We start from the raw sequence: 26223 nt of genomic DNA on the forward strand, positions 1-26223 counted from the left end.
CTGGAAGGACTGATGCTAAAGTTGAAACTCCAATACTTTGGCCACCTCATGTGAAGAGTTGACTCATTGGAAAAGACCCTGATGCTGGGAGGGATTGGGGGCAGGAGGAGAAGGGGACGACAAAGGATGAGGTGGCTGGATGGCATCACTGACTTGATGGACATGAATTTGAGTGAACTCCAGGAGTTGGTGATGGACAGGGAGGCTTGGAGTGCTGCGATTTATGGAGTCGCAAAGAGTCGGACACGACTGAGCAACTGAACTGAACTGGGAACCTTATTTCTAAGTATATTCCTTTAGAGAAAATGTTTGTTTGCTCTTAAACTTGAATGGAATTTATTTCTCTTCAAAACACATACACCAAATTTTTTAAAAATGACTTGAACAAAAACATAAAGGAACATCACCATTAAAAGGACCTTAGGTATACACAAGACCTTAATAGACAGAACACGACTCATGTAGCGAGAGGAGCTACCCCACGCCCGAGGTCAGGGGCAGTGGCCTAGAGGACCAACCCCAAGTCCAAGAAGTGGCAGTTGCGTGGGTGCAGGAGGGTCAAGAGAAGCTACGCCACATTCAAGGTTAGGAGGGGCAGCCGGTGAGGAGATACCCCTCGTCCAAGGACAGGAGCAGCGGCTGCGCTTTGCTGGAGGAGCCGTGAAGAGATACCCCACGCCCAAGGTAAGAGAAACCCAAGTAAGATGGTAGGTGTTGCAAGAGGGCATCAGAGGGCAGACACACTGAAACTATAATCACGGAAAACTAGCCAATCTGATCACACTGACCACAGCCTTGTCTAACTCAATGAAACTAAGCCACGCCTGCGGGGCAACCCAAGACAGGCGGGTCATGGTGGAGAGGTCTGACAGAATGTAGTCCACTGGAGAAGGGAATGGCAAACCACTTCAGTATTCTTGCCTTCAGAACCCCATGAACAGTATGAAAAGGCAAAATGATAGGATACTGAAAGAGGAACTCCCCAGGCCACTAGGTGCCCAATATGCTACTGGAGATCAGTGGAGAAATAACTCCAGAAAGAATGAAGGGATGGAGCCAAAGCAAAAACAACACCCAGCTGTGGATGTGACTGGTGATAGAAGCAAGTCCGATGCTGTAAAGAGCAATATTGCATAGGAACCTGGAATGTCAGGTCCATGAATCGAGGCAAATTGGAAGCGGTCAAAATTACAGTTGAGAATGTATAATCTGTATCATGAGGAATCATCAGACAAAGCCAAAGTGGGAATGAGTAATATTCTATTAAAAGTGGGGAGGAAAGTTAAATTCAATGTTGTAAAATACAAAGAGGCTGTGGAAACATTCCAGGTTAAAGGAAGCTAAAGAGTAGTGACAATTAAATGTTACAACTGATGTGAGGCTCCTCAACTAAAGTGGAAAAACATTATAAAGCATATTATTGAGTCAAGAGACAAATGGAAATACTGATGGCAGATTCAACAAAACTATTTTATCAATGTTAAATTTACTAAAGCTGAATTTACTGAAGTTAACAATGTATTGTGGTTATATGAAAAAGAATATCACTATTCTTAGGAAAAAATGCAATGTAGTATTTAGAGGTAAAATGTCATGATGTATGTTACTCAGCTTTAAATGTTTCAGAAAGAAATACACAAGTATATAAACAGAGTATGTGCAATGGGATAAAATATTAAAAACAGATAAATCTAGGTAAAGCATTCACATATACTTCTATTATTATTCTTATTCCTACAACATTTTAATAACTCTTAAATTTTTCCAAGTAAAAATTAATAAAGCAATGAAATATTTTATGAATTATTTTAATTTCATTTTTCATTTTCTCTGTGAAAGCTCCTTGAATCACCTTCAGATAAAACTAGACCCCTCTATAAAGACTATCTGCTGTCATAAACAATCTCTTTTACTGCCTGAAGTGAACTTTTATAATGTTCTTTTTTTCTTAAGTTGGATTTGACCTGGTTGTTGAAGAAAGTCACCAAAAAAAAAAAAACAAACAACTGCAGACAATAGAGGCAGTACACCGCCTTGTGGCTGAAAAGTGAAAAGCTAGATGCTTTTACATCAGTATCATCTGAAGCTGAAAAAAATTCCATTCACATATTTACAACTAAAGCTACCATATACATTCAGAGTTCTGCAATACAATTTAAAGATTTTCACTAAAGAATATAAAAGGAAGGCAAGATAGAAACAAAATAGGAAATGTCTTAAAATATAAGAAAATTATGTGTACATACATCTTATTTCCAGCTTTAGGAAAATAAAAAATGTCATCCCCAGATGATAAAACATACTAAGTGTCAGAGGTAGGAAAACTAGAGGAATTCCAATTTATACTTAAATAATATTTAAATGTTTCTATCAAACACTTTAAAACTGTCAGAATTTTATAACAACTGGAGAGAGAAGAGGTAAAGGAGGGAGGGAAGGAACACATGGTTAGCGTGTGTTTAAGAATCTCACAATGCTTCTTGTACTCTTTTCCATTAAGAAAAAAGAAAGGCAGTTTTAATTTTCCCAATTCTCTTCTACCATCTGCAGTGCTCCTTAAAACAGCTTAATTTACAGTCTTGGCTCTGAATTATAAAAGAGCCCTATGTCTATCCTTGGGATTTAAGTTCTCAAACCAACATCAGTCCACCTTTCTTTCTTTTACCTCCAATACAGTTCTAGGCAGGATTCTTTCTTGTAACTCGAATGAGTTTGCTTTTAAATCAGAGTAATACACTGGGGAGATCTGCACGACTTAACCAAAAAGAACCACACGTGTGAATTACTAAGGTTTATATTTCTAAAAGAAAAAAAATCAATTTCCTGTCCAAAAGAAAAATACTGGGAAGAGACCTCAACAAAATGATAAAGAAAGAGAGCCGCATCAGGATTCTTCCCATTCTGGCAAAAATTAGCTATCAATCAGGCAAACTAGCCTAGCAATAGGTATAACCCTTGGTTCTTTGCACTATCCTAGGAGTAAAACAGGCTGAAAGAAGCCAGTCTACCAACTTCTGAGTTCTGTACTATTAAAAATGAGACACAGGCAGAAACTAGAGTATCCAAAGCAATTCTGAAAAAGAGGAACAAAGGTTAAGGATGCGCACTAAAGGCTACAGTAATTAGGACAGTGACAGTATTAGAGAAAGGATAAACACCCAGATTAGCAAAACAGAAGAAGAGTCCAGAAACAGATCTAACACATATATATATGGTCAATAGTTGAAAATAACATAAATGTATACCACAGCTCTGTGGGTCAGACGTCTGGGCGGGGTCTCACTGCACTAAAATCAAAGTCCCTACACACTCCCTTTGTTTCTGGAGGCTCTAGGGGAGAATTCATTCCCTGCTCACTTTGGCTGTCAGTTCCCTGATATGCTAGGACCAAAGTCCCTGCTGCCTTGCTGGTTGCCAGCTCCCAGTCAAGGTCCTCTCATGGCACATCTCTTTGACCTACTCTTCTTTCCCTTTAAATTACTAAGTGTGAAGAGAACTGGGATAACCTGCATAATTCAGAATAATCTCCCCATCTCAAAGTCCTTAACCTTAACCAAATCTGCAAAATCCCTTTTGTCAGTATACAAAAGTAGGACATTCTCAGGTTCTAGAGACCCCAGAGTCATTTTTCTGCCTACTAAATGGCCTCAACTGGAAAAAGGATAACAAACTATGGTACATCCACACAGTGGAACACCAACTACCCATCCAGGAAAAGGAAGGAACTACTGATAACACAGCAACATAAACAAATCTCAACTGCATTATGCTGAGTAAAAGAAGCCAGGCTCAAAAGGCTATATACTGTACTGATCTATATGACATTCTGGAAAAAGAAATAGTATAAGGACAAAAATCAGATCAGTGGTTGTCAAGGGCTGGAGACAGGAGAATGAGTGGACTACAAAGAGCCATGGGGGAAATTCTGAGTGTGACGGAAGGGGTCTTATTGTGGTAGATAAATTTATCCAAACTCACATAACTATATAATTTTTTTTAGTGAATTTTGTTCTAAATTACACTTTTAATATTTTTCAAATAGGTTACTGCCAAGTCTTAGAACAAGTTCACAAAAATGAAATTACATAGTACTCAAATGTAACCCTCGAACACCATGGAATGGAGCAAAACTGTTTTTCTCAAAGGGCTTTTTCCAAACAGCAAATTAATCCATACCTCTAACGTTTCCCTCAGCAAGTTCATTACTCAAGATAGCAAAATTCAACCCTTGTTTCCATTTCCATTCCCCAAATAATGTAATTCTAAAAATGAGTTACCATACTCCAATTTCTCTGATCCATGATTCTCTAAGAATTTGTTCTATAAATTGCCTCTCTACAATTATAAGTTTTTGTAAATAAGGCAATTCTCTAAATGGGGGGGGCTCTATTCTATACAAAAATGACTAAAGGAAACAGAGGTTCTCCTCTTTCTTCTATCCCGATACTCCTGCTTTCAAGCCTTTCCAGTTTTAAGTTGTATGAGATCACTTTGTAAGTGCTTTATTTAAAGGGGTACAAGTAGGATATGCAAACATTCTACTAACGTTAAACCTGGAGTCCTATCCAAGTTTTAAGCTGCAATATTGTCAATGATTAGTAGCATTTTCTGTGAAGGTTTTCTGAAAAATTTATCCTATTATTTTGATAGTCTGCCTAAGGATCACAGCCTAATAGCAACTTAAAAGGACATAAGGACATAAGTAGGGTACAGGTAATCAATGCTCTTTAGAATACATACTGAGTTTAAAATAACTGAGCATAATGATGGGTGTAAAGAAAACAAAGACCTGGACTGTACAAACAAATAAATAAATAACTGAGCATAGAGTAATGGCAATTTAAGAAATTGATCGCATTTGTTGGGAAAAAAAAATCCTTCTATGCTTTAAAATATGTATACAATAGTTTTCTCTTAAACTATATTTTTAGTAAATGAAAAAGTTAGGAACTTGTTAAGTAATAAATTGTTTTTTAAAAAGGCAGTAACAGTAAAAAATAATAATTAAAAATAACGATGAGTTATTTTGCTTTCTTTAGGGTTTCATAAAAAGAATTTGGGGAGAGGAATCCCCAATATTCATCAATGTAAAGTGGAATTTTAAGAATGGTGATTGTTACAAATTCAAAGTTAAAAATTCTACAGCAAATACAGCAACATTTTTCACTGCTTCTCAACAAGTACTATTCTAAGCACTTTACAATTTTTTTCTGATTTAATCATCATCACAATCATATGAGTAGGTGCTGATGTTACGTCTATTGTCCAAACAAAGTAATTCAGGCCCAGAAAGGTTAAGTAACTTGTCAAAAGTCAGAGATATAGTAAGCTGTGGAGGTCTGCTTTTAAAAATGCAGGTTTAGTTTAACTCGAGAACCTTCGTTTTTCACATTTATGCGGACTTTCTTCTGCGTAAAGATATTAGTTCTCCAAGTGGTACTACTAAAAATTGTAAGTAGTCAGTATCTACATCTCAAAGTATCAAGTCAGTTTTCATTCAAAATTGACCCCAAGCCTCACAGGAAAATACTTATTTCTACTGGCAAAACTAAGATATGCTATTAAACCAAGATGGAATTATTATTTTATGATGGAAATTTTCAATGAAAAGACACACAAGAGCAATAACAACTGGTAACCAAGAATAAATCCCAAATGAATCAAAGATTTCAATATTTTAAAAAACCATAAAGTACCAGAAGGAAGCATGAAAAATACTTTTTATAATTTCAGAATGGAGAAGGCCTTTTCTAAATATAAAACCCGAAAACCATAAAAGTTTGATAAAATCAGACTATATAAACCTGAAATATGTATACATGTGCAAAAATAAATAAATAAATAAAGCTATAAGTAAAGTTAAGCAACAGCAAAAAAAAAAAAAATTTGCAACCCATATCACAAACAATGGACTATTAAAAAAGACCAAAACCCTCTACCCACATACACACAAAAGGTAAAAAAAATGACAAAGAGCTCAGAGGAAAAGGAAGTTCAAACAGCTCTGTAACATACAGAAAGACAGTCAATCCACTCACAGTAAGAGATAGCTTAGTTGGTAAAGAATCTGCCTGCAATGCAGGAGACCTGGGTTCAATTCCTGGGTCAGGAAGATCCCCTGGAGAAGGGACAGGCTACCCACTCCAGTATTCTTGGGTTTCCCTTGTGGCTCAGCTGGTAAAGAATCTGCCTGCAATGCGGGACACCGGGGTTCGATCCCTGGGTTGGGAAAATCCCCTGGAGAAGGGAAAGGCTACCCACTCCAGTATTCTGGCCTGGAGAATTCCATGGACTGTATAGTCCATGGGGTCGTTAAGAGTTGGACACAAGCGAGTGACTTTCACTTCACTTCACGAGATTGTAGATTAAAATCCCCAGTGCAGCGCTGGTATTGGTGAGAATTTTACCTAACAGAGGAACAACCATCAAAATGTCAGATAACATCATATTAGCTAAAGTATATGAAAACATATACTCCACATTTGTGGGGACAGGTATAAATTAGTTTAAACTCTGTGAAAGTCAATTATGGCAGTTACCTTTTAAAGTTTCAAATGCCCAAGCATCTAATTCAACAATTAATTGACAGGTATTTATATAATCACTGAAAAACATGATTACTTACATACAGATATATTCATACCATATGCAGTAACAAAAGATAGTAAACACTTAAATGTCCATTGACAAACTTTTGCTATATCCAATAATGGAATAGTACACAGATGCATGTGTATATACATATATACATGTATGTATATATGTATATATATGTATGTATACACACACACACACACACACGTACAGTAAGCCTTATATGCACTAAGTAAAACAAAAGAAAAGAAAAGGCATACTATTAAATGGAAAAGATTTAATAAAAAAAGGTACGGAACAATCTATCTGCATAGTATGCTACAATTTATGTGAGAAGAAAAAATATATATACACTTATACATTTGTAAATGTATAGAATATCTCGGGGAGGATATACAAGAAACTGGTTTATTGTGGCTGCCTATAGGAAGGCATTCAGAATGGGAAAGAAAAAAAAGAGTGAGACTAATTCTCACTGTATACTTTAAAAAATTATACTATGTACAAGTGCATGTATTTACCATTCAAATAAACAAGCTGTTAAATAACAGACACAAGACACATGGCTATGTGGGAAAATGTCCTTATTCTCTGAAATTTCAAACATAAACATTTAGAATCAACTTACTTTACAGTACTTCAAGAAAACAGATGAAACAAATATGAAAAGTGGTAATAACTGTTACATCTAGGAAATAGTTATTTGGGGGTTTCATTACACTAGTCTCTCTACTTTTCTAGATAGATGACACTTTTCATAATAAGAGTAAAAACAATCTAATACAGTGAAATCACTTTTTTCTAACTCAGACAGGTGGTATCACTTTACTGGAAAAGAAAAAATTTACACAGGGAAATGCTTAAAAGTTACATATATAATTTAAGCATCTTAGGTTAACATAAAACAGGGATGCATCTTCATTTACCAATCTTTGGATAAGAATCCACAGAAAAGAGTTCAGGCTCATCCTACTCACATAAGCCATTGTCTACATCTCTGCTTTTGGCTTATTTAAAACAGAAAACTCTGAGTGCAGAAAAAGATAACCCTTTATATATATATATATATATATATATATATATATACACACACATACACACACACACACACACACACACACACAATGCCACCCAAACTTTTACTGCTGTTATCCCACAGCTAACTGTACTTTGAGTTTTTCCAAAGCATTCAATGTGATCAACTGATCTTTTCATACTGCTATTTCATCAGTTTTTATATTTAACTATATTATAAAATTACAGTAATTTTATTGGAAATAAATATGAGTGACTCTTGGTAAAGTAAAACCTTCAAATGGTGGGAAAAGTGCACTGGCATAAAGAACAGGCATTAACAAACAAGTTTAGTGCACTGAACATCAGTAGATTTTTCAAGTGAAATAGAAAAGACAATTAATACAAAGAATTAGGTAAGTGATTAAGAAAATCTTAAATTTTTTTAAAAAGTTGATAATGAAAGAGCAGAGAATAGGAAAACTACTTGCTTACATCTAATCCAGTGCTTGAGCAGCAAGACAAGGCACTAAAACGACTGATGAAAAAACAACAGATATAGTTTAAAACTTAGGTTTCTGTAACACAAAGAATACAATTTTTTTGTGTGTAGACACTTACAAAATCAGAAATGCTTCTGAAGACCCTCAAAATTCCCCAACGGAAAACAGTTACAATTCAAGCCTATCCAGGACCTCTGAGAAGCTCAGGCCTTCCCATTTCAAGGAATATATACAAAGATTTCAGAGAGGTGGCCATCTGCTAAATATTTAAAAAGAACTGGGTTAAGATTTGCTTCAAAGTTATCAAGTTGGCAGAAGTTGAAGGAGGAGGTTTCCAACAATATGGGAGGGAACATACTGAATAATAGGTATTCAAGGTAGAGTTAAATAAACAAATAAATTGTTAAATAACTGTTACAAAACAACTTCATACATTCCAGAGCGGTTTATGTGAGTTTGACAAATCACAGGTCAATTTCTGAAGGTATTATTCCTAATAAGGCTTGGTCTTGGGTTTACTTGATGCTGTTTTTGTATCCACTGATAAAAATGCTCACTTAATCATGTACTGTAGATTCATGCTGCCCATTAATTCAATGCTCCAAAGCACTGTGGGCTTCCTTGGTGACTCAGACAGTAAAGAATCTGCCTGCAATGTGGGAGATCTGGGTTGGGAAGATCCCCTGCAGAAAGGAAAGGCTACCCACTCCAGTATTCTGGCCTGGAGAATTCCATGGACTGTATAGTCCATGGGGTCGCAAAGAGTCAGACACGACTGAGCAACTTTCACTTTCACTTTCAGAGCACTATAAACTTTATTCAAATACTTTATCCCATTGAAGCTTAATAACAGCAGTTTATAAAGCAATAGTCTTTTATTCCCAATCAGTTCAGTTTTACTGACACTTATTGAGAGTTCAGCATTTGGCTGAGTACTCCTGCCCCTTGGAAAGTTACTTATACATACATATTCAAGGAATGTAAGTGACCTGAATTGGAACAAATCGAACTCTGAGTACTCTGACAGTGAGCTGAACCCACAAAATAGCTATACTTCATCAAAAAGGGCATGGATGCTTTCCCCTTACCAAAAACAGAAGAAAAATTAATGTTTTCTTTTATTCAACCAACAAACAGCATCAGAGTTCTATCACATATCACTACAGGTCCACAATACAAGAGTGGTCATAAACACAATTCTAGTTGTTGTTAAATTATATGTATAATGGAAAATCTCCTATCCTAAGACCTGTTTAGGAGTATCTTACTTTTTCAAAAAGTTAAGTATCCAGAACTAGAATTCAGTAACTGAAGTTTAGAACATGCCCATCCTCTGCTAAGGAGCAGTGACTAGAGTTCCAGAACACTCCTAGCAAATCTACTCTGCAGTATACCTTAAGTTTGAGAAGCTGGGTTTTTAAACTTCTCTACCTTCCAGAACTGGGATAGTATCTCAACATTGCTTACTATCCATAGAGAAATACAGCTTCATTTCCCTCAATATCATTCACTGAAAGCGTATTAATTTAAAATTCATAAAAGTATTTATGAGAACAATACTAAAACATTGCTAAGATTTCCCTAAAGTGCTTGTATTTTTATTTTTATGTGAAACCACAATCCTGATTATTTTATTGCACTATTCAAGACTTAAATTTCATTACAAACATATTCTTTAGTGCAATCATCTCACAGTATATGCCAAGTTAATACCTGTTCTCATTTTTAGTGCTACTTGAGCTACAATAAAGCTTCTTTTCCAAATGAAGATAGCACTCTGCATGCAGGCATATTATCTTATTTACTTAAAACAGATGTTCTTGGTAAGCAACTTGCAATTGGTAGCACTGCAACTCTTGTGACAATAAGTTTTAAAACACTGCAAAATGATACATGCTAAGGTTTTACACCATCTCAATATAACATAAAATTGCTCACTTATTCACCTAAGGTGAACAAAAGTGACAATCTCAACCCTCACCTTTCTAAAACTGAAGGTATTTAGAAACTATGAATGTCCTATCTTCATAGTTAATACATCTCATTTCTATTAAAATTGTTATAACACTCACTAATTTCAAGTTTTAAAGTAGTGCACTGTCAGAATTTTCTTATAACTATTTTTTGTTACTTTTGAAAGTAAAAAAGAACTATCGTAAAAAAAAAAAGAAAGAAAGAAAGAGAACTATTGTAAATTAAGTACGAGTAAGCAATCAAAATTTCAAAAAGCAGCAGAAATCAAGAGTTTGGAGGGGAAAAATGTATTTGAAAGCTGACCTTAGACTAAAACATATAAAGCTGTTTGTTTTATAAACATATGAATCATATAAAACTGAAAATCTCATTTTAAATTTTTTTAAATTGTGCATAAACATCTGTGTGTACTGTATTTTCAAACTTTAATGGTTTATGAGAAAATTCACATAAAGCATATTAAATACCATATACATAAATACCTCCATTGAAAGTTGTCATTTTATAGCTTCTTAGGCAATCCTAAGAATCCTTAATACTATCTCCTTTGCCATAAGCACTATAACAAAAGCACATAAGTTGCTCATTAAAAGAAAATATCAAAATTTCCGTGTGCTTTTAATAATAAAGACTGCTTTATCCAGATCTATTTAAAGTTCTTTGTGTTCATCAAAACAGGGATAAAGAGGTAAAGGTATGTGTCCCAGTTGATAAGACCCTGAAAAACTGATAGAACTGGTTCCAAGGCAAACCTCTGGTCTTTATGCATTTTCCCTTGAACCAGAGCTTCCTTTTCTAGACATTCTGTACTTTAAACATACAGGCAAATGTAGTACTATGTGGCGCAGTGAAACATACACATGCCAGACAAAAAGAGAGTACCTACATTCAGCTCTAATTTTTCTTTTTTTTTTTTTTTGGCTCCCCTCAGGAAAAGCTGATCTGATTTTTAAGCAATTCAAAAATCCAAATTTTGGTGAACTATCACCTGAATTTTAAACGCTGGAAACCACCTGAAACTTTACATATTTAAATTTTGAGCAAAATATCTCTATGGCTATAGGCAACAATCTGTAACTCTGGCTTTATGTCAAGTACTCTGCATTAGTTTTCTATTGCCTCTGTTACAAATTACAGAGGCAAGAGTGGCTTAACACAACATACCTTACATTTCCTTATAGTTCTGGAGGTCAGAAATCCCAAGTGAGTCTTGGGACACTAGAATCAAGGTAGCTCCAGGGCAGTTCCAGGTTCCAGGGGAGAATTCATCTCCTTGTCTTTTCCAGCTTAAGATTATCTGCATTCCTTAGCTTTTGGCTCCTTTCTCCATCTTCAACGTATATCACTCCAATCTCTGGGCCTCCATCATCTCATCTTTTTAGCTGCCGTTGACCAGTTAATTACTTTCTACCACTCATGTTGCGTGTGTGTGGCTTTTTGCTTTTTTCTAGTCTAACTGCATTTGCTTGAACCTTCAAGAAATGTTGAAAACGAATGGTCTTGTCTGATTCCTCGTTTTAGTTCACCAAGTGAGTGGTTAAGTCTGATCAAATGGTCATTACTGTATCTGAATAGTTTTCTATATCTTTTTTACCTATTGCTTATATTAGAAACGACTGCTGGGTATTATCAAAGGCATTTTTAGCATCTACTTATCTGAACTTTTCTCCTTTACTTTATTGAAATGAATTACACTAAAAGACTTTCTAATTAAGTCTTCTATAAATTCCTAGAGTAAATCATACTTGGTCAGTAGTATAATTATTCACTAATGTACTGCTGGATTCTATATGCTAATGTTGTACTTATAATTGTTGCATCTATATTCACAAGTGAGAAGGCCTATAATCCGCCCACCTTTTTTTTGACACTATGTATGAAATTTGTGATATTAAAACTATGGAGAAGTCATAAAGTAAAGTGAAGATCTTTTCATCTTTTTCTAGGGCTCGGACTAATTTAAGTAGCACAGGTCTAATCTATTTGAAATTAATAACAGATAACATTATTGAACATTTTATTAGCTATAAACACGTTACAAGTATTGAGTCTTGTAAATAATGCTGTGGATTCACCTTGTCTTTTTCAACAGATCTCTATTCATCTTTCTAATTTCTTGCTTGTTAATCTCTTCAGGTATTCCATTTTAGGGAGAAGTTAATTTGGTTAATGTGTATTTTGATAGAATATCCATTTGCTAGCTTCAAATTTGTTTATACAATGCTACATGCAGTTTCTATTCTTTCAAACTCATAAAATGCATGACTCTCTTCTTCCTCACTAATCTCAATTTAATTGCTCTCAACTTATTTCCTTAATCAGATCTAAGAAGAATTCATCTTATTTTCTTGTCTTTACAAAATCAAGTTTATAAATTTATTTATCCTTTTATTTTCTATGTCTTTAGTTTTAATGTTTACCTCTGTTAATTCTTTCTACTTTCTTTTGGTTTGTTATTTTTTAAGTTCCTTTAAGATGTGAACTAAGTTCCTGTTCATTAAGCTTTTATCTATCTATATCTTCTCTTTAAACTCAGCTTTCAGACTTCCCTGCTGGTCCACTGATTTAAGAATCCACCTTGCAATGCAGGGGGTGTACGTTCAATCCCTGATCTGAGAACTAAAATCCCACATGTCACAGGGCAACTAAGCAGGTGCACCACAACCAGAGTAGCCCATGCACCTGCAACTGCTGAGCCCACATGTCCTAGAGCCCGTGTGCCACAAGAGCAGTCTGTGTGCCACAATTAGAGAAAGCCCACGTGATGCAACAAAGACTCAGCACAGCCAAAATTAAAACAAAACAACAACAAACCCAAAGATAAACAAAAAGAAAACTCAACTTTGTAATACTAACAATCAAACATCACACATGAATTCCACTGGATTCTGGATCAGAATCAACCAGGTAATTAATTAAAATAAATATGCTATAAATTTATTTTAGTAATTGGGCAAATTTTATATGAACATGTAATAAATGATACTATTTGAAATACTGATTATTTCTGAAGAGTGATGATTGGCCTTATTTTTAAGACGTGCACACTGAATTGTTTAGGCATGGAATGTTATGACATCTGCAACTTAGTTTTTAATAGGTTATGAACTGAACTATTTCCTCACAAAGTTTGTGTGTGAAACCCTAACTCTAGTACCTGAGAATGTGACCATTTTAGAAATAGGGCCTTTAAAAAGCTAATTTAAGTTAAAGTAAGTCCAGTAACCTTAGATATGCAGATACCACCACCCTTATGGCAGAAAGCAAAGAAAAACTAAAGAGCCTCTTGAAGAAAGTGAAAGAGGAGAGTGAAAAAGCTGGCTTAAAACTCAACATTCAAAAAATGAAGATCATGGCATCTGGTCTCATCACTTCATTGCAAATAGATGGAGAAACAATGGAAACAGTGACAGACTTTATTTTCTTGGGCTCCAAAATCACTGCAGATGGTGACTGCAGCCATGAAATTAAAAGATACTTGCTCCTTGGAAGAAACGTTATGACAAACCTAGATTGCATATTAAAAAGCAGAGACATCACTTTGCCAACAAAGGTCCGTCTAGTGAAAGCTATGGTTTTTCCAGTAGTCATACATGCATATGAGAGTTGGACCATAAAGAAAACTGAGCACTGAAGAATTGATGCTTTTGAACTATGGTATTAGAGAAGACTCTTGAGAGTCCCTGGGACTGCAACGAGATCAAACCAGTCAATCCTAAAGGAAACAGTCCTGAATATTCATTGGAAGGACTGAAGCTAAAGCTGACATTCCAATACTTTAGCCACCTGATGCAAAGAACTGACTGCTTGGAAAAGACCCTGATGCTGGGAAAGACTGAAGGCAGGAGGAGAAGGGGATGACAGAGGAAGAGATGGTTGGATGACATTACCAACTCGATGGACATGAGTTTGAGCAAGCTCCAGGAGTTGGTGATGGACAGGAAAGCCTGGTGTGTTGCAGTCCACAGGGTCGCAAAGAGTCAGACACAACTGAGGGACTGAACTGAATGGACTGAAGGCCATAATGGTGGGCCCTAACCCAGTGTGACTGGTGACCTTTTAAGGGGAGTACAGAACACAGGGAGAGACAACAGGGAAACACACAAGGGAAGTCAACCAAGTGAAAAGGCAGCAAGAGGGCGGCCATATGCAAGTCAAGGGGAGAAGCTTCAGAGAAAAGAACCCTGTCAGTTCCCTGATCTTGGACTTTCATCCTCCAGAACGGTGAGAAAGTAAGTTTCTGCTGTTTAAGCCAGCCAGTCTCTGGTACTCTGTTCTGGCAGCTCTAGCAACCTAATACAAATGGTTCCTGGGGAAAAAGGATAAATATAAGGAGAGAGAGAAAGTAAAACTGGCAAGACCTTACTGTTGCTCAATCTAGGTAGAAAGTATACGGATGTCCATCATATCATTCTTTCAATTTTACATAAGTTTAAACTTCTCCAAAATAGAAGTTTGAAGTTTTCCAAAATGAAAAGTTCAGGGGAAAAATTTCACCAGGAAATTCACACACGTACCCACATATATATATGTTTGTATTTGTCTGCTAGAGCTGTCATAACAAAATACCAAGACTGGCTGGCTTAAGCAATAAAAATGTATTCTCACAGTTCTGCAAGGTGGAAGCTGAAGATCAAGGTGTCTGCAGGTTCGGTTTTCTCTGAGGCCTCTCCTTGACTTGCAGACAGCTTTCACATGGCTCTGCTCTGTGTGTGCCCAGCCCTGGTGTCTCTCAGTACACTCAAATTTCCTTTTCTTGTAAGGACACGAATCAGACTGGACTGACTTAATCACCTCTTTGGGCTTCCCAGGTGGCTCAGTGGTAAAGAATTTGCCTGCCAAGCAGGACACACAGGTTCAGTCCTTGGCTGGGAAAGATCCCCCAGAGAAGGAAATGGAAACCCATTCCCTTATTCTTGTCTGGAGAATCTCATGGACAGAGGAGCCTGGCGAGCTATATAGTCCATGGGGTCAGAAAAGAATGAGAGATGACTCAGTGACTAAACAACAAACAAATCATCTCTTTAAAGACCATATCTCCAAATGAAATTATGTTCTGAAGTGCTAAGGGATAGGGACTTCCATGTATGAATTTTGGAGGGACACAATTCAGCTCATAACCAGATCGTTATCCTTGTCCTTACAGTCTTATGTCTTTAAACAAAGAATGTTAAGTCTATGATTTCTTTAATTCTTTTCTAGCCATTTGTTTCTCTTTCAGGATTTCTAGTACCTTCAAGATAGGTCTAAACCTGTCTTCCAGGTAACCATGAGTTATACGTAAGGATTTACACTTTCTGTGTGTGGTTTCTCTCTACTATTCTGTATTTATTTATTCAATTTAATTTTTTAGCACAATGATGTAGCCTCCAGTCATGGCTAATCTCTTTATCAATTTGTCTCCTAAATTTAAGAATTCAGAATTGTTTTAGTTCCTGAAACTACATTTGTGTTCTAACTCTACTTCTTCGACAGTTATCATTACTTTGCAAAAGTTTCCTTTCCTATTGCCTATTAATCCTGTGTTCCACAGAAGCTACCTGTTCAATGTACTCAGCCTTATTTTCCTTTCCCAAATCGCTGAATTCCTTGAAGGTTCTTCCCTACTCATAACTGTTCCCTCAGCATCCAGATAGGTCAGACTACTGTTATCTATTAGAGGAAAAAAACAGCAGGTAATAAAAAACATGAAAATTTTCAGCACCAAGTACCAAACATGTTAACTAACTTAACCCTCTGCTGGAGCACTGGAATTAAGTTTATATGAGCGTGCCCACCAGGTTCAGTTCAACTCAACAGAAATTAACAGGACTGCACTGACCTCTGAGCACAAAGCAAGCAGCAAATTGTCAAGTCAGCAATGTGGGCTAAGGTCAACATTTTCCCACATTATTTCCCTGTCCTACCTTCACTACTTCACAGTGCAGTGTATCTCCCTATTCATAACTACGATTAGTAACAAAACACTAAAAATTTCTTAAAAATAACAAACAAGTCACATTAGTGTTGCCAGCCATGTCTGACTCTTTGTGACCATATGGATCATGGCCTGCCAGGCTCCTCTGTTCATGGAATTCTCCAGGCAAGAATACTGAAGCAGATTGCTTCAGTATTGCTTTCCTACTCTAGGGGATCTTCCTGACCCAGGGATTAAACCTGCATCTCCTGCACTGGTAGGTGGATTCTTTACCACTCCACTACCGTTTATCCCAATAATCCTATTGGGGCCAAGTATTACCCATATTTTACAAAGGTACAAGGTGACTTTAGAGAAAGTTAAGTGTTTTAAAGCCAGGTCTATTTACATAAACACTTATAGTCTCTTCATAACTAACATTCCTTCTACTTCCACATTCATTTGTGTGATCACAGGCACATAAATCTTTCTAGGCCTTATCTCTCCATCTATAAAATGATGATACTAATACCACCTAACTCACAAGGCTAGTATACAAACCCAGTGAGTGAATGAAGGCAAGTAAAGTGATTAGAACAGTGTCTGGCATACAATGCTCCTAATATTATTATTTATTTGGCATCCTGTAGCTTACAAATATGATTTTTTACTGAAATAATTCAAAAGAATCTCAATGATCTGACACTTATCAGGTCCACAAGTGGCTATAATGACAATTTGGGGTCATATTTCTGATTGCTTAACCTACTCACTGTAGCATTTAAAAGCTAACATGACCCATCTCATGGTAACATTGTAAAACTCAGTTCTCCACAATAGTCACTTTGAATCTAATCACCTTTTTTTTTTTTCACTAGAAAAGTTCAGAAGTCAAATTCTGTACTTTGTTATAACTTTTAAAAAAGAAACAAATTTCTAATCTAATTAGCTATCCATTAAACAGCTTCTTGGAGAAGGCAATAGCACCCCACTCTAGGACTCTTGCCTGGAAAATGCCATGGACGGAGGAGCTTGGTGGGCTGCAGTCCATGGGGTCGCTGAGAGTCGGGCACGACTAAGCAACTTCACTTTCATTTTTATGCATTGGAGAAGGAAATGGCAACCCATTCCAGTGTTCTTGCCTGGAGAATCCCAGGGACAGGAGAGCCTGGTGGGCTGCCGTCTATGGGGTCACACAGAGTCAGACACGACTGAAGTGACTTAGCAGCAAACAGCTTCTAACATAGAAAAGTAGCAGTAGTGTTCGGGTGTGAACAAAAAAGGACTTAACCTTGAAAACACCTCAAAAATTGGAAAAATAAACACATGTAAACAAAGGCAAAACAAAAGTAATCAAGCAAAAGTTGATGCTCTGTAAAAAGCGTCAAGAAACAGGATGATTAATTTAGATTATTTAAGAAACTAAAATGTAAAAGTAAAACGTGACAGGCTTAAACTATCTAAACTAGACTAGCATATATATAAGCAATTTAAAGCTACATATTTTGAAGAAAGGAGGAGGCAATGGCACCCAACTCCAGTACTCTTGCCTGGAAAATCCCATGGACGGAGGAGCCTGGTAGGCTAAAGTCCATGGGGTCGTAAAGAGGCGGACACAACTGAGCGACTTCACTTTCACCCTGGCTGAGATCTTCCCTGTAGCTCAGATGGTAAAGAATCTACATGCAGTGCAGGAGACCTGAGTTCGATCCCTGGATCAGGAAGATCATCTGGAGAAGGGACTGGCAATCCACTCCAGTATTCTTGCCTGGAGAATCCCATGGATAGAGGAGCCTGAGGGGCTACAGTTCGTGGGGTCACAAAGAGTCGGACACGACTAAGCGACTAACCCACCCACCAACATTTTGAAGAAAAGTCAATAACAAGACTGTAGAAATGTGTACGTTTTATAGTCTGTGGGTAAGTATAAATCATCCTATGACATTCCGAGGCAAGATGAATGTGATGACCAAAAATCTACTAATTATGAGGCAGCCAAGATACAATGGTTTCTTCAGTGCTTCAGTATAAGTAGATTAGCTGATGCTCTCTATAGTTATAATGTGAAATTAAATTGTCATTTTCCAGTGATATTTACCCAATAGCACTGTATTAGAAATGAGAATATAATCGGGTTTCAGGTTAAATATGTGCTACTGATTTATGTCACTCTCTCTGGTTATGTTTTTATTTGGGCTACTGCCTATAGCCAAACTTTGCAAATAGAGATGCAAGTCAGTCTTTGGTGATAACCAAAAAAAAAAACATTTTACTCAAAAATCAGAACACGTGATAAAATTAGTGGGTGAAAGTTTAATGAGCCCATGGCAGAGCAGAATAGCCTAGAAAATTAGCATGTCACTTCTTCATTAGCTGGCATTCCAAAACTTCAGCTATTCTCCATCATCACAATAATCAAATTAAATGTACCTATATTAAACAAAGAGCTGACTCATTGGGAAAGACCCTGATGCTGGGCAAGATTGAAGGCAAGAGAAGGGGACAACAGACGATGAGATGGTTGGATGGCATCACCAACTCGATGGACATAAGTTTGAGCAAGCTTCGGGAGTTGGTGATGGACAGGGAAACCTGGCGTGCTGCAGTCCATGGGGTCACAAAGAGTTGAACACCACTGAGTGACTGAACTGACTGAACTGACATCAAATGAACCAGCTTATTATCTGATCCATGAAAAGAAGCTATTATCACCAAACATTAAGACGTATGTAGAAGAATTCAGTGAGATAAAGTCTTCTAAACTACTAACATGTTTGTTACAGTAAGTACTTAATAAACAGTGGGTATCAGTAGTAGTATATATATTCAAATTCCAAATGAGAGATGTGATTCTGCTTCAGTGTTGGCACTGTTATAGTCCTATTTCTGAGTAGAAATTTAATAAAATCATCTTAATCCTGAAAGCAATTAATTCCATCCTCACAAATGAAAAGGACCAATCACTACAAGTAAAAAAAAAAAATCAATCCAACATTGTTGAATCTCTTTATATAACTATAACATAGAAAAACAATCACATCCTTGAGGTAAAAAATTACCAGAGATAACAAAGCAATTCTGAAATTACAATGAATGCTTTTAACTTACTGATTAACTAAATCAGATACCGTCTTAGAGCCATCATCTGCTTCTTCTTCCATTTCAGAGTCCATACCATTGTCACCTTGTGAATGACATTAAAAAAAAAAATTGAAAACACACTTATAAGACAAAAAGTCAGAGCAACATATCATTATACAGAAAGTTTCATCTATAAAGTGACAGATTAAGAAACGTGACACTTGTTGAAAGATGACAGTTTTAATTCTTTTATTTAAAATGCCTTTTTGGGTATCTGTCCTATTACCTATTCTATAAATGCATAAAATGTATATAAATGAGAATGTGTGTGTATATATATATATGTATATATATACTTACAGACTATACACACATGTACACATCTTTTACCAATTATAGATTCCATTAAACCATTTTACATTTTAAAGAGGTGTTATCTCTAGAAGTTGAAAGTCTCCATTTTTTTGTTCCTTCTCTTGTAACACTAATACTAAAATCCTTGTAGAGTCAAAAAAAAGCAGCTTAAAAATCCAAAATTCTACAGGTAATGTATGGCAAAGAAGAGTCTTACTTTAGGCAGTTAGACAAATGTCAGGAATTTGCAAGAAATTATTCTAACTCTGCATTTGGCTCTTATTAAAGCAGGCAATGGCAACCCACTCCAGTACTCTTGCCTGGAAAATCCCATGGACAGAGGAGCCTGGTAGGCTGCAGTCCATGAGGTCGCTAGGAGTCGGACATGACTAAGCGACTTCACTTTCATTTTTCACTTTCATACATTGGAGAAGGAAATGGCAACCCACTCCAGTGTTCTTGCCTGGAGAATCCCAGGGACGGGGCAGCCTGGTGGGCTGCCATCTATGGGATCGCACAGAGTCAGACACAACTGAAGTGACTTAGCAGCAGAGCAGAAATGGTACTCAGTGGATAATTAGAAGCAGTGAGAAAGCAAAAAACTAAAAAATATCTTAAGAGAAGTCTTTGCCTTCTTAATAATTTTTTATAGAATTTTGGATAAACTTTTTTCACACAAACCTCAATGTTCTTACCTACATAACTGATTTGGAAAAACCACACATACATCAAAAAGTCCATTCCTGAGATGCTATTCTACGATATAAACTATAATTTTCTATAAAGAGAAGTAAAAATATTAATTAATGACTAAGAATAAAGCTGAAGTCAAGTAAAAATACCTCATGATTTATGCTAAATATAGTATTAACTATCTATTCTAAGTTACCAGAAGGTAGAAATATGCATTCTTACCCTCAAGAATCTTCAAAATTTTTTTTTCAGACAGGAGCTCTAGCTGTTCCTGGCAAAGTCTTTTAATTTCTTCTATTGAACAGTTCTAAAGAAAATGATATTTTTAAAAATGCATTTATATAATACAGCACGAAAGTAAACTAGAAAACAGCAAGCATTAAAAAAAATTCTTGCTTAGCAAAGTTGTGCAGTCAAACCAAAGAAAAGTCACATATATCTTTTTTATAGGATAAAATCTGAAGACCTGCCAGTTAACATGCAAACATTATAATTTATAGTTTTAATTGGAACATATAAAGTCATGTTAACTATGAAAGAACAAACTAAAGAGTGAGTCAGGTGACCAGATATTGTTAATAGTAGCCTATTTCAGTTCAGTTCAGTCGCTCAGTCGTGTCCGACTCTTTGCGGCCCCATAAACGACAGCACGCCAGGCCTCCCTGTCCATCACCAACTCCCAGACTTCACCCAAACCCATGTCCGTTGATTCGGTGATGCCATCCAACCATCTCATCCTCTGTCGTCCCCTTCTCCTCAATCTTTCCTAGCATCAGGGTCTTTTTAAATGAGTCAGCTCTTCACATCAGGTGGCCAAAGTATTGGAGTTTCAGCTTCAGCATCAGTCCTTCCAATGAATATTCAGGACTGATGTCCTTTAGGATGGACTGGCTGGATCTCCTTGCAGTCCAAGGGACTCTCAAGAGTCTTCTCCTATTTATGTTAGGTGAATACCACTAAAGGCTTAAATATTCTAGCCCTGGCTCTGTTCATCTTAGATATATATGCTGTTGGGTTTAACTTGCCTAAGTCTTTTTTCCATATCAGTAAAATTACAACACCACATACGTTTCTGAGTAATTTTCAGAAATAAACATACAAAAATATTTAAGACTTTAATGAAATACAGGCTATTACCAACTATCATTGCATACTGTGGTCTTCCCTGGTGACTCAGTTGGTAAAGAGTCTGCCTGCAATGTGGAAGACCCAGGGTTCAATCCCTGGATCGGTAAGAGCCCCTGGAGAAGGAAATGGCAACCCACTCCAGTATTCTTGCTGGGAGAATTCCATGGAGAGAGCAGCCTGATGGGCTACAGTCCATGGGGTCACAAAGAGTCTGACATGTGAGTGACTAACACTTTCACTTTCTTTCTTTTATTACATACTGTTACACATTAGTATACTACTTCTTAAAGCAAAAGAATCAGTATATATCTAATCTAGTTACTTAAATTGCCAATATTTAATAGAATTATTCCCAGAAGGTCAAAAAATTCCTTACCTAAATACAGTTAAGTGTCCCATTTCTTTCTGGCAAATTTTTCAAGACACAAAGCCATTATGGTTCTGCAAAATCCCTATATCTTTTTGAAGTAGCTTAGTTGAAAACATACAATTATAATTTCCATTAAGTAAAATGACTGCTACAAAGAAAGTTTTTGTATATCTCTATATAGTGGGGAACCTGCTAGTGTATGTCATGAAGTACCTTTAACACATCAGGAAGCATCTTCTGTAACTTCTTCTCTCCTATGATACAGAAACACTGTCGAAGCATTTCTTTTTTGTCTGATATATAGAAACTAACTGGTTTTAATGCCACAGTCAGGTCTAATCCACCTTCTTCAAGGTCACTGTGCTCTGCCAAGAATAACTCTTTTTCCAGAGGTGGCAAAAGATATTTGGCCTCCTAAAATTAAGATATAAAGAACCATTAAACAATAAAAATATGTCTATAACATCATACATCATTTAATAAAATCTTTACTAAACATTTTCAAATGCTTTGGTTGCATAAATCAGTTATTTAAAACCACAAAAAAGACTATTTAATTGCTCAGTATTCTTTGACATTACTCTCCAGGCTGTAATCATCAGCAAATTGATAAAAAGTGAAGAAATAATAATATCTTACAACACGCAAATGAAAATATACTCAATATTGAATAATTTTCTACAATTTCAGACTTCTGAAGAATATGATACTCCTCCAGTAGACCATTCACCCAAGAATTTTATGTATGTATGGTCATTCTTAATTCTTAAAACAAATAGGATAGCAGCAAAATGTTACAAATCACATATATAATAAAGTACCACTGCTTACCAGAAGCTACTGTCATTTTTAAAACTGTTAAACATCCAATCATATTCAAAGCCGGCAAGTAATTTAAGACAATTCAATCAACTTTGCCTCCTATTTTCCAAATCTATCCAGTCTCTCAAGTCTACTGCCAGAATGCTGATTCAAGGCAACATCCTCTTTGCCTAGATTACCTCCAGGTGGCATGAGTGGTAAAAAACCTGCCTGCCAAGAGATGCAGGTTCGATCCCCAGATGGAGAAGATTCCCCTGGAGTCAGAAATGGCAAGCCACTCCCGTATTCTTGCCTGCAGAAACCCATGCACAGAGGAGCCTGGTGGACTACAGTCCCTGGCCACAAAGAGTCAGACAGGACTGAGTGACTGAGTTCACACACACTGGACTCCCTATATCTAATCAAAGGTTTCGCCAATCTGTTTTGTATACTGTCACCAAAATGGATTTTATAAAACGCACACATAATCATCCTCCCTATTTGTAAGACTTCCCAGTGAAGTACTTCTCATAAAAATACAGTTTAGTTCTATATGCAAATGCTTACACAATCCTTATTACTGGTCTTCTCATAATAACAGAGTACCAAAAATATGCAAACTATTTAAGATAAGAATGGTGATATCCAAAAATGAAATCAGACAATGCTTGCTCCTTGGAAGAAAAGCTATGACAAACCTAGACAGCATATTAAAAAGCAGAGACATCACTTTGCCCACAAAGGTCCGTCTAGTCAAAGCTATGGTTTTTCCAGTAGTCATGTATGCATGTGAGAGTTGGACCCTAAAAAAAGCTGAGCACCGAAGAGCTGATGCTTTTGAACTGTGGTGTTGGAGAAGACTCTTGAGAGTCCCTTGGATTGCAAGGAGATCCAACCAGTCAATCCTGAAGGAAATCAGTCAAAATATTCATTGGAAGGACTGATGTTGAAGCTAAAACTCCAATACTTTGGCCACTTGAAGTGAAGAACTGATTCACTGGAAAAGACGCTGACACTGGGAAAAATTGAAGGCAGGAGGAGAAGGGGATGACAGAGGATGAGACAGTTGGATGGCATCACCGACTCGATGGACATGAGTTTGAGCAAGCTCTGGGAGTTGGTGATGGAAAGGGAAGCCTGGCATGCTGCAGTCCATGGGGTCACAAAGAGTCGGACACAACTGAGTGACTGAACTGAACTGATCCAAAACTAAATCTAGAAGGAATAGAAAAACTCAATATATCTATAACCATCAAAGAAAGTGGGGGAGAAAAAAAGGTGAGAGGCATTAAGGAAAAATACACTACCCCTAGAAAAATCCACCAGACCCAAAGAGCTGTATGGTCCAACAGTCAAGTACACCCTTGAAAGAAAGGTATAAAGTACTCTGGAATACGTGAAAAAAAAAAAAATGTTAAGTTTTCCCAACTCAATCCATAGCCCAATACTAAAACAAAACAGGGTAACTACAAAAATAAAAACCTTAATCTGATTTAACTTAACATAAACACAAACGTATTTAATAAAAATACTGAATTACAGTCGAGTAGAACCACCAAATCAACAAATCAAATAGGATTTATCTCAAAAAGCAAGGACAATTTATCAATAAAATTACATTATCAGATTAAAGAAAGAAAACTGTATGACCCCTCAACAGAATGCCCCAAAGGTAACTGATAAGACTCCACAAAATCTCGGAAAAACCAGAATTAAAAATTTCCTTAATTTGATCAGATATCTTTCAGAACCTATGACAAATAGATTTACTGATATAAAAGTTAAAAACTGTTTCTACTACAAAAATGGGAAAAGAATGCCTGCTATGAATGCCTGTGTTCAACACTACACTAAATGATTGAAAAAAAAGAAAAGAAAAGAAAAAAGCCTTAGATAATGCAAAATAACAAAAAAATAAGAAATATCAAGGCTGACGAGTCAATGAAGGGGCTGCGTATCAAACAATTAATGAGGAAGCATAAAGAAAGCCTTCCATTTCCCATCATGTGTGTTGTATATATTTAAAGCATGCAGTCCTGCAACTGGTTTTTTTGTGTGTTTTTATTTTTTTCCTGCATCTGTTTTATAATGTGAGCAAACTTTTTTTTTTTTAATGGCATTATTTTGCCAGGTTGAAGGCACATAAAGAGGGGTTTTATTTCGTTTTGTTTTTTAACTTATTTTAATTGGAGGCTAATTACTTCACAATATTGTGGTGGTTTTTGCCATACATTCACATGAATCAGCCGCGGGTGTACATGTGTTCCCCATCCTGATCCTCTCTCCCACCTCCCTCCCCATCCCATCCCTCAGGGTCATCCCAGTGCAGCAGCCCTGAGAACCCTGCCTCATGCATGGAACCTGGACTGGCGATCTATTTCACACATGATAATATACATGTTTCAATGCTATTCTCTCAAATCATCCCACCCTCGCCTTCTCCCACGGAGTCTTTACATCTGTGTCTCTTTTGCTGTCTCACATATAGGGTCATCGTTACCATCTTTCCAAATTCCATATATATATATGTGTTAATATACTGTATTGGTGTTTCTCTTTCTGACTTACTTCGCTCTGTACAATAGGCTCCAGTTTCATCCACTTCATTAAAACTGATTCAAATGTATTCCTTTTAATAGCTGAGTAATATTCCGTGTGTACATGTACCACAGTAAAGAGGGCTTTTATAATCAGATATTGGATTCCAATGTAGGTGTTATTAACAAATTGGTAACTACCAATAAACTTCCTTAATCTCTTTGCTCCTCAATTTTCTCAACTTGTATAAAGTAGATGACGAGAAGTAAAGCGGGGCTTGCAAGGGCACTGAAGGCTAGTTTCTGACCCAGACTTTTCAGGGAGACTAAGGTGACCACAGGAGTGGAAGGAGCTAAAGGCAATCATCAGACGATCAGCAAACCCAGAAATTTTAAGTTCAAGTCGTGGGAGTGTGGGGTTCAAGGGAACTTAGGAACGTGAACTTCAGACACTGGATCCCGTAAGACCGCAGCCTTAACAGGAGCGACAGCAGGCTCCGCATCCCGCAGTCACATTCTGCTCTTCGCCCGCCTTCTGAAACCGCGGCCGCTTCGAGAAGCGACGAGAAAGACGCGCACGCACCTGCTGCAGGGAGCCGGAGACGCTGGAAGATGAGTCAGTGCTTCTCCGCTTCCGACGCTCACCGCGCTCCACGCTGCTGCCACCCCAGCAGCTGCCGCCGCTCCCACCGCCGGTGACACTTCCACTCACGCTAGTGTTCCCACAGCAGGTGACGCTTCCGCAACCGCTTGCGCTCCCGCAGCCGCTGGTGCTTCCACTGCCACTGCTGCCTACGGCAGGGACCAGGTCCGGCGCTGCGAGGGCCGCCGCCGCCTCCTGACCGCTTCGTTTGCGCCGCTTCTCCCTGGAAGACTTCTTCCCCGTCATGATCCCACTCCAGCAACCATCCGGTGAGAGAACCCGTCTCCTGATGGACCAAAAGCCTCCCGCAGCGGCGAGCTGCAGGAGCTGGCGTCGCAGCTTGACGTCACTTCCGGTCGCGCCGCAAACGTCTAGAGTCGTTTCTGAAGGCGGGGTGGGGGCCAATCAAGCTGCCTCCGCCTACTGCGGAGGTTGGCTGTAGAGTTTGAGCGCGGTTGAGCGGTGTGTGAGGACTTTTGTTGTATGTTTCCATATACAAAGAACCATAGATGGAGCGTTACAATAGCTTTTTGCCTTGTTGATACTGTTTTTCAATCTTTGTCAGTATGCAATACACAGTAAGCTGAAGGTATATTGTTTGATCTTCCGATTTCCTTTGTCTTTCAATTTTTGTT

At 37.2% G+C, this 26223-nt stretch overlaps 1 protein-coding gene across 1 annotated transcript in view; it reads right to left on the reverse strand.

Moving 5' to 3' along the window:
- The window catches only part of CAAP1 (caspase activity and apoptosis inhibitor 1), a 77050-nt gene extending 51107 nt beyond the window's left edge, over window positions 1–25943 (reverse strand). Inside the window, exons 1-4 of the mRNA XM_069574154.1 lie at window positions 25529–25943; window positions 21821–22021; window positions 20332–20416; window positions 19090–19165 (exon numbers count right to left, since the gene is read on the reverse strand). Of these exons, the coding sequence (XP_069430255.1) occupies window positions 19090–19165; window positions 20332–20416; window positions 21821–22021; window positions 25529–25834 (668 nt within the window). The 5' untranslated portion in view covers window positions 25835–25943. The remainder of the gene's footprint in view (window positions 1–19089; window positions 19166–20331; window positions 20417–21820; window positions 22022–25528) is intronic.
- Window positions 25944–26223: the final 280 nt, after the last annotated feature.

This window comes from Ovis canadensis, chromosome 2, assembly GCF_042477335.2.
Source record: "Ovis canadensis isolate MfBH-ARS-UI-01 breed Bighorn chromosome 2, ARS-UI_OviCan_v2, whole genome shotgun sequence".
NCBI classification, from domain to species: Eukaryota; Metazoa; Chordata; class Mammalia; order Artiodactyla; family Bovidae; genus Ovis; species Ovis canadensis.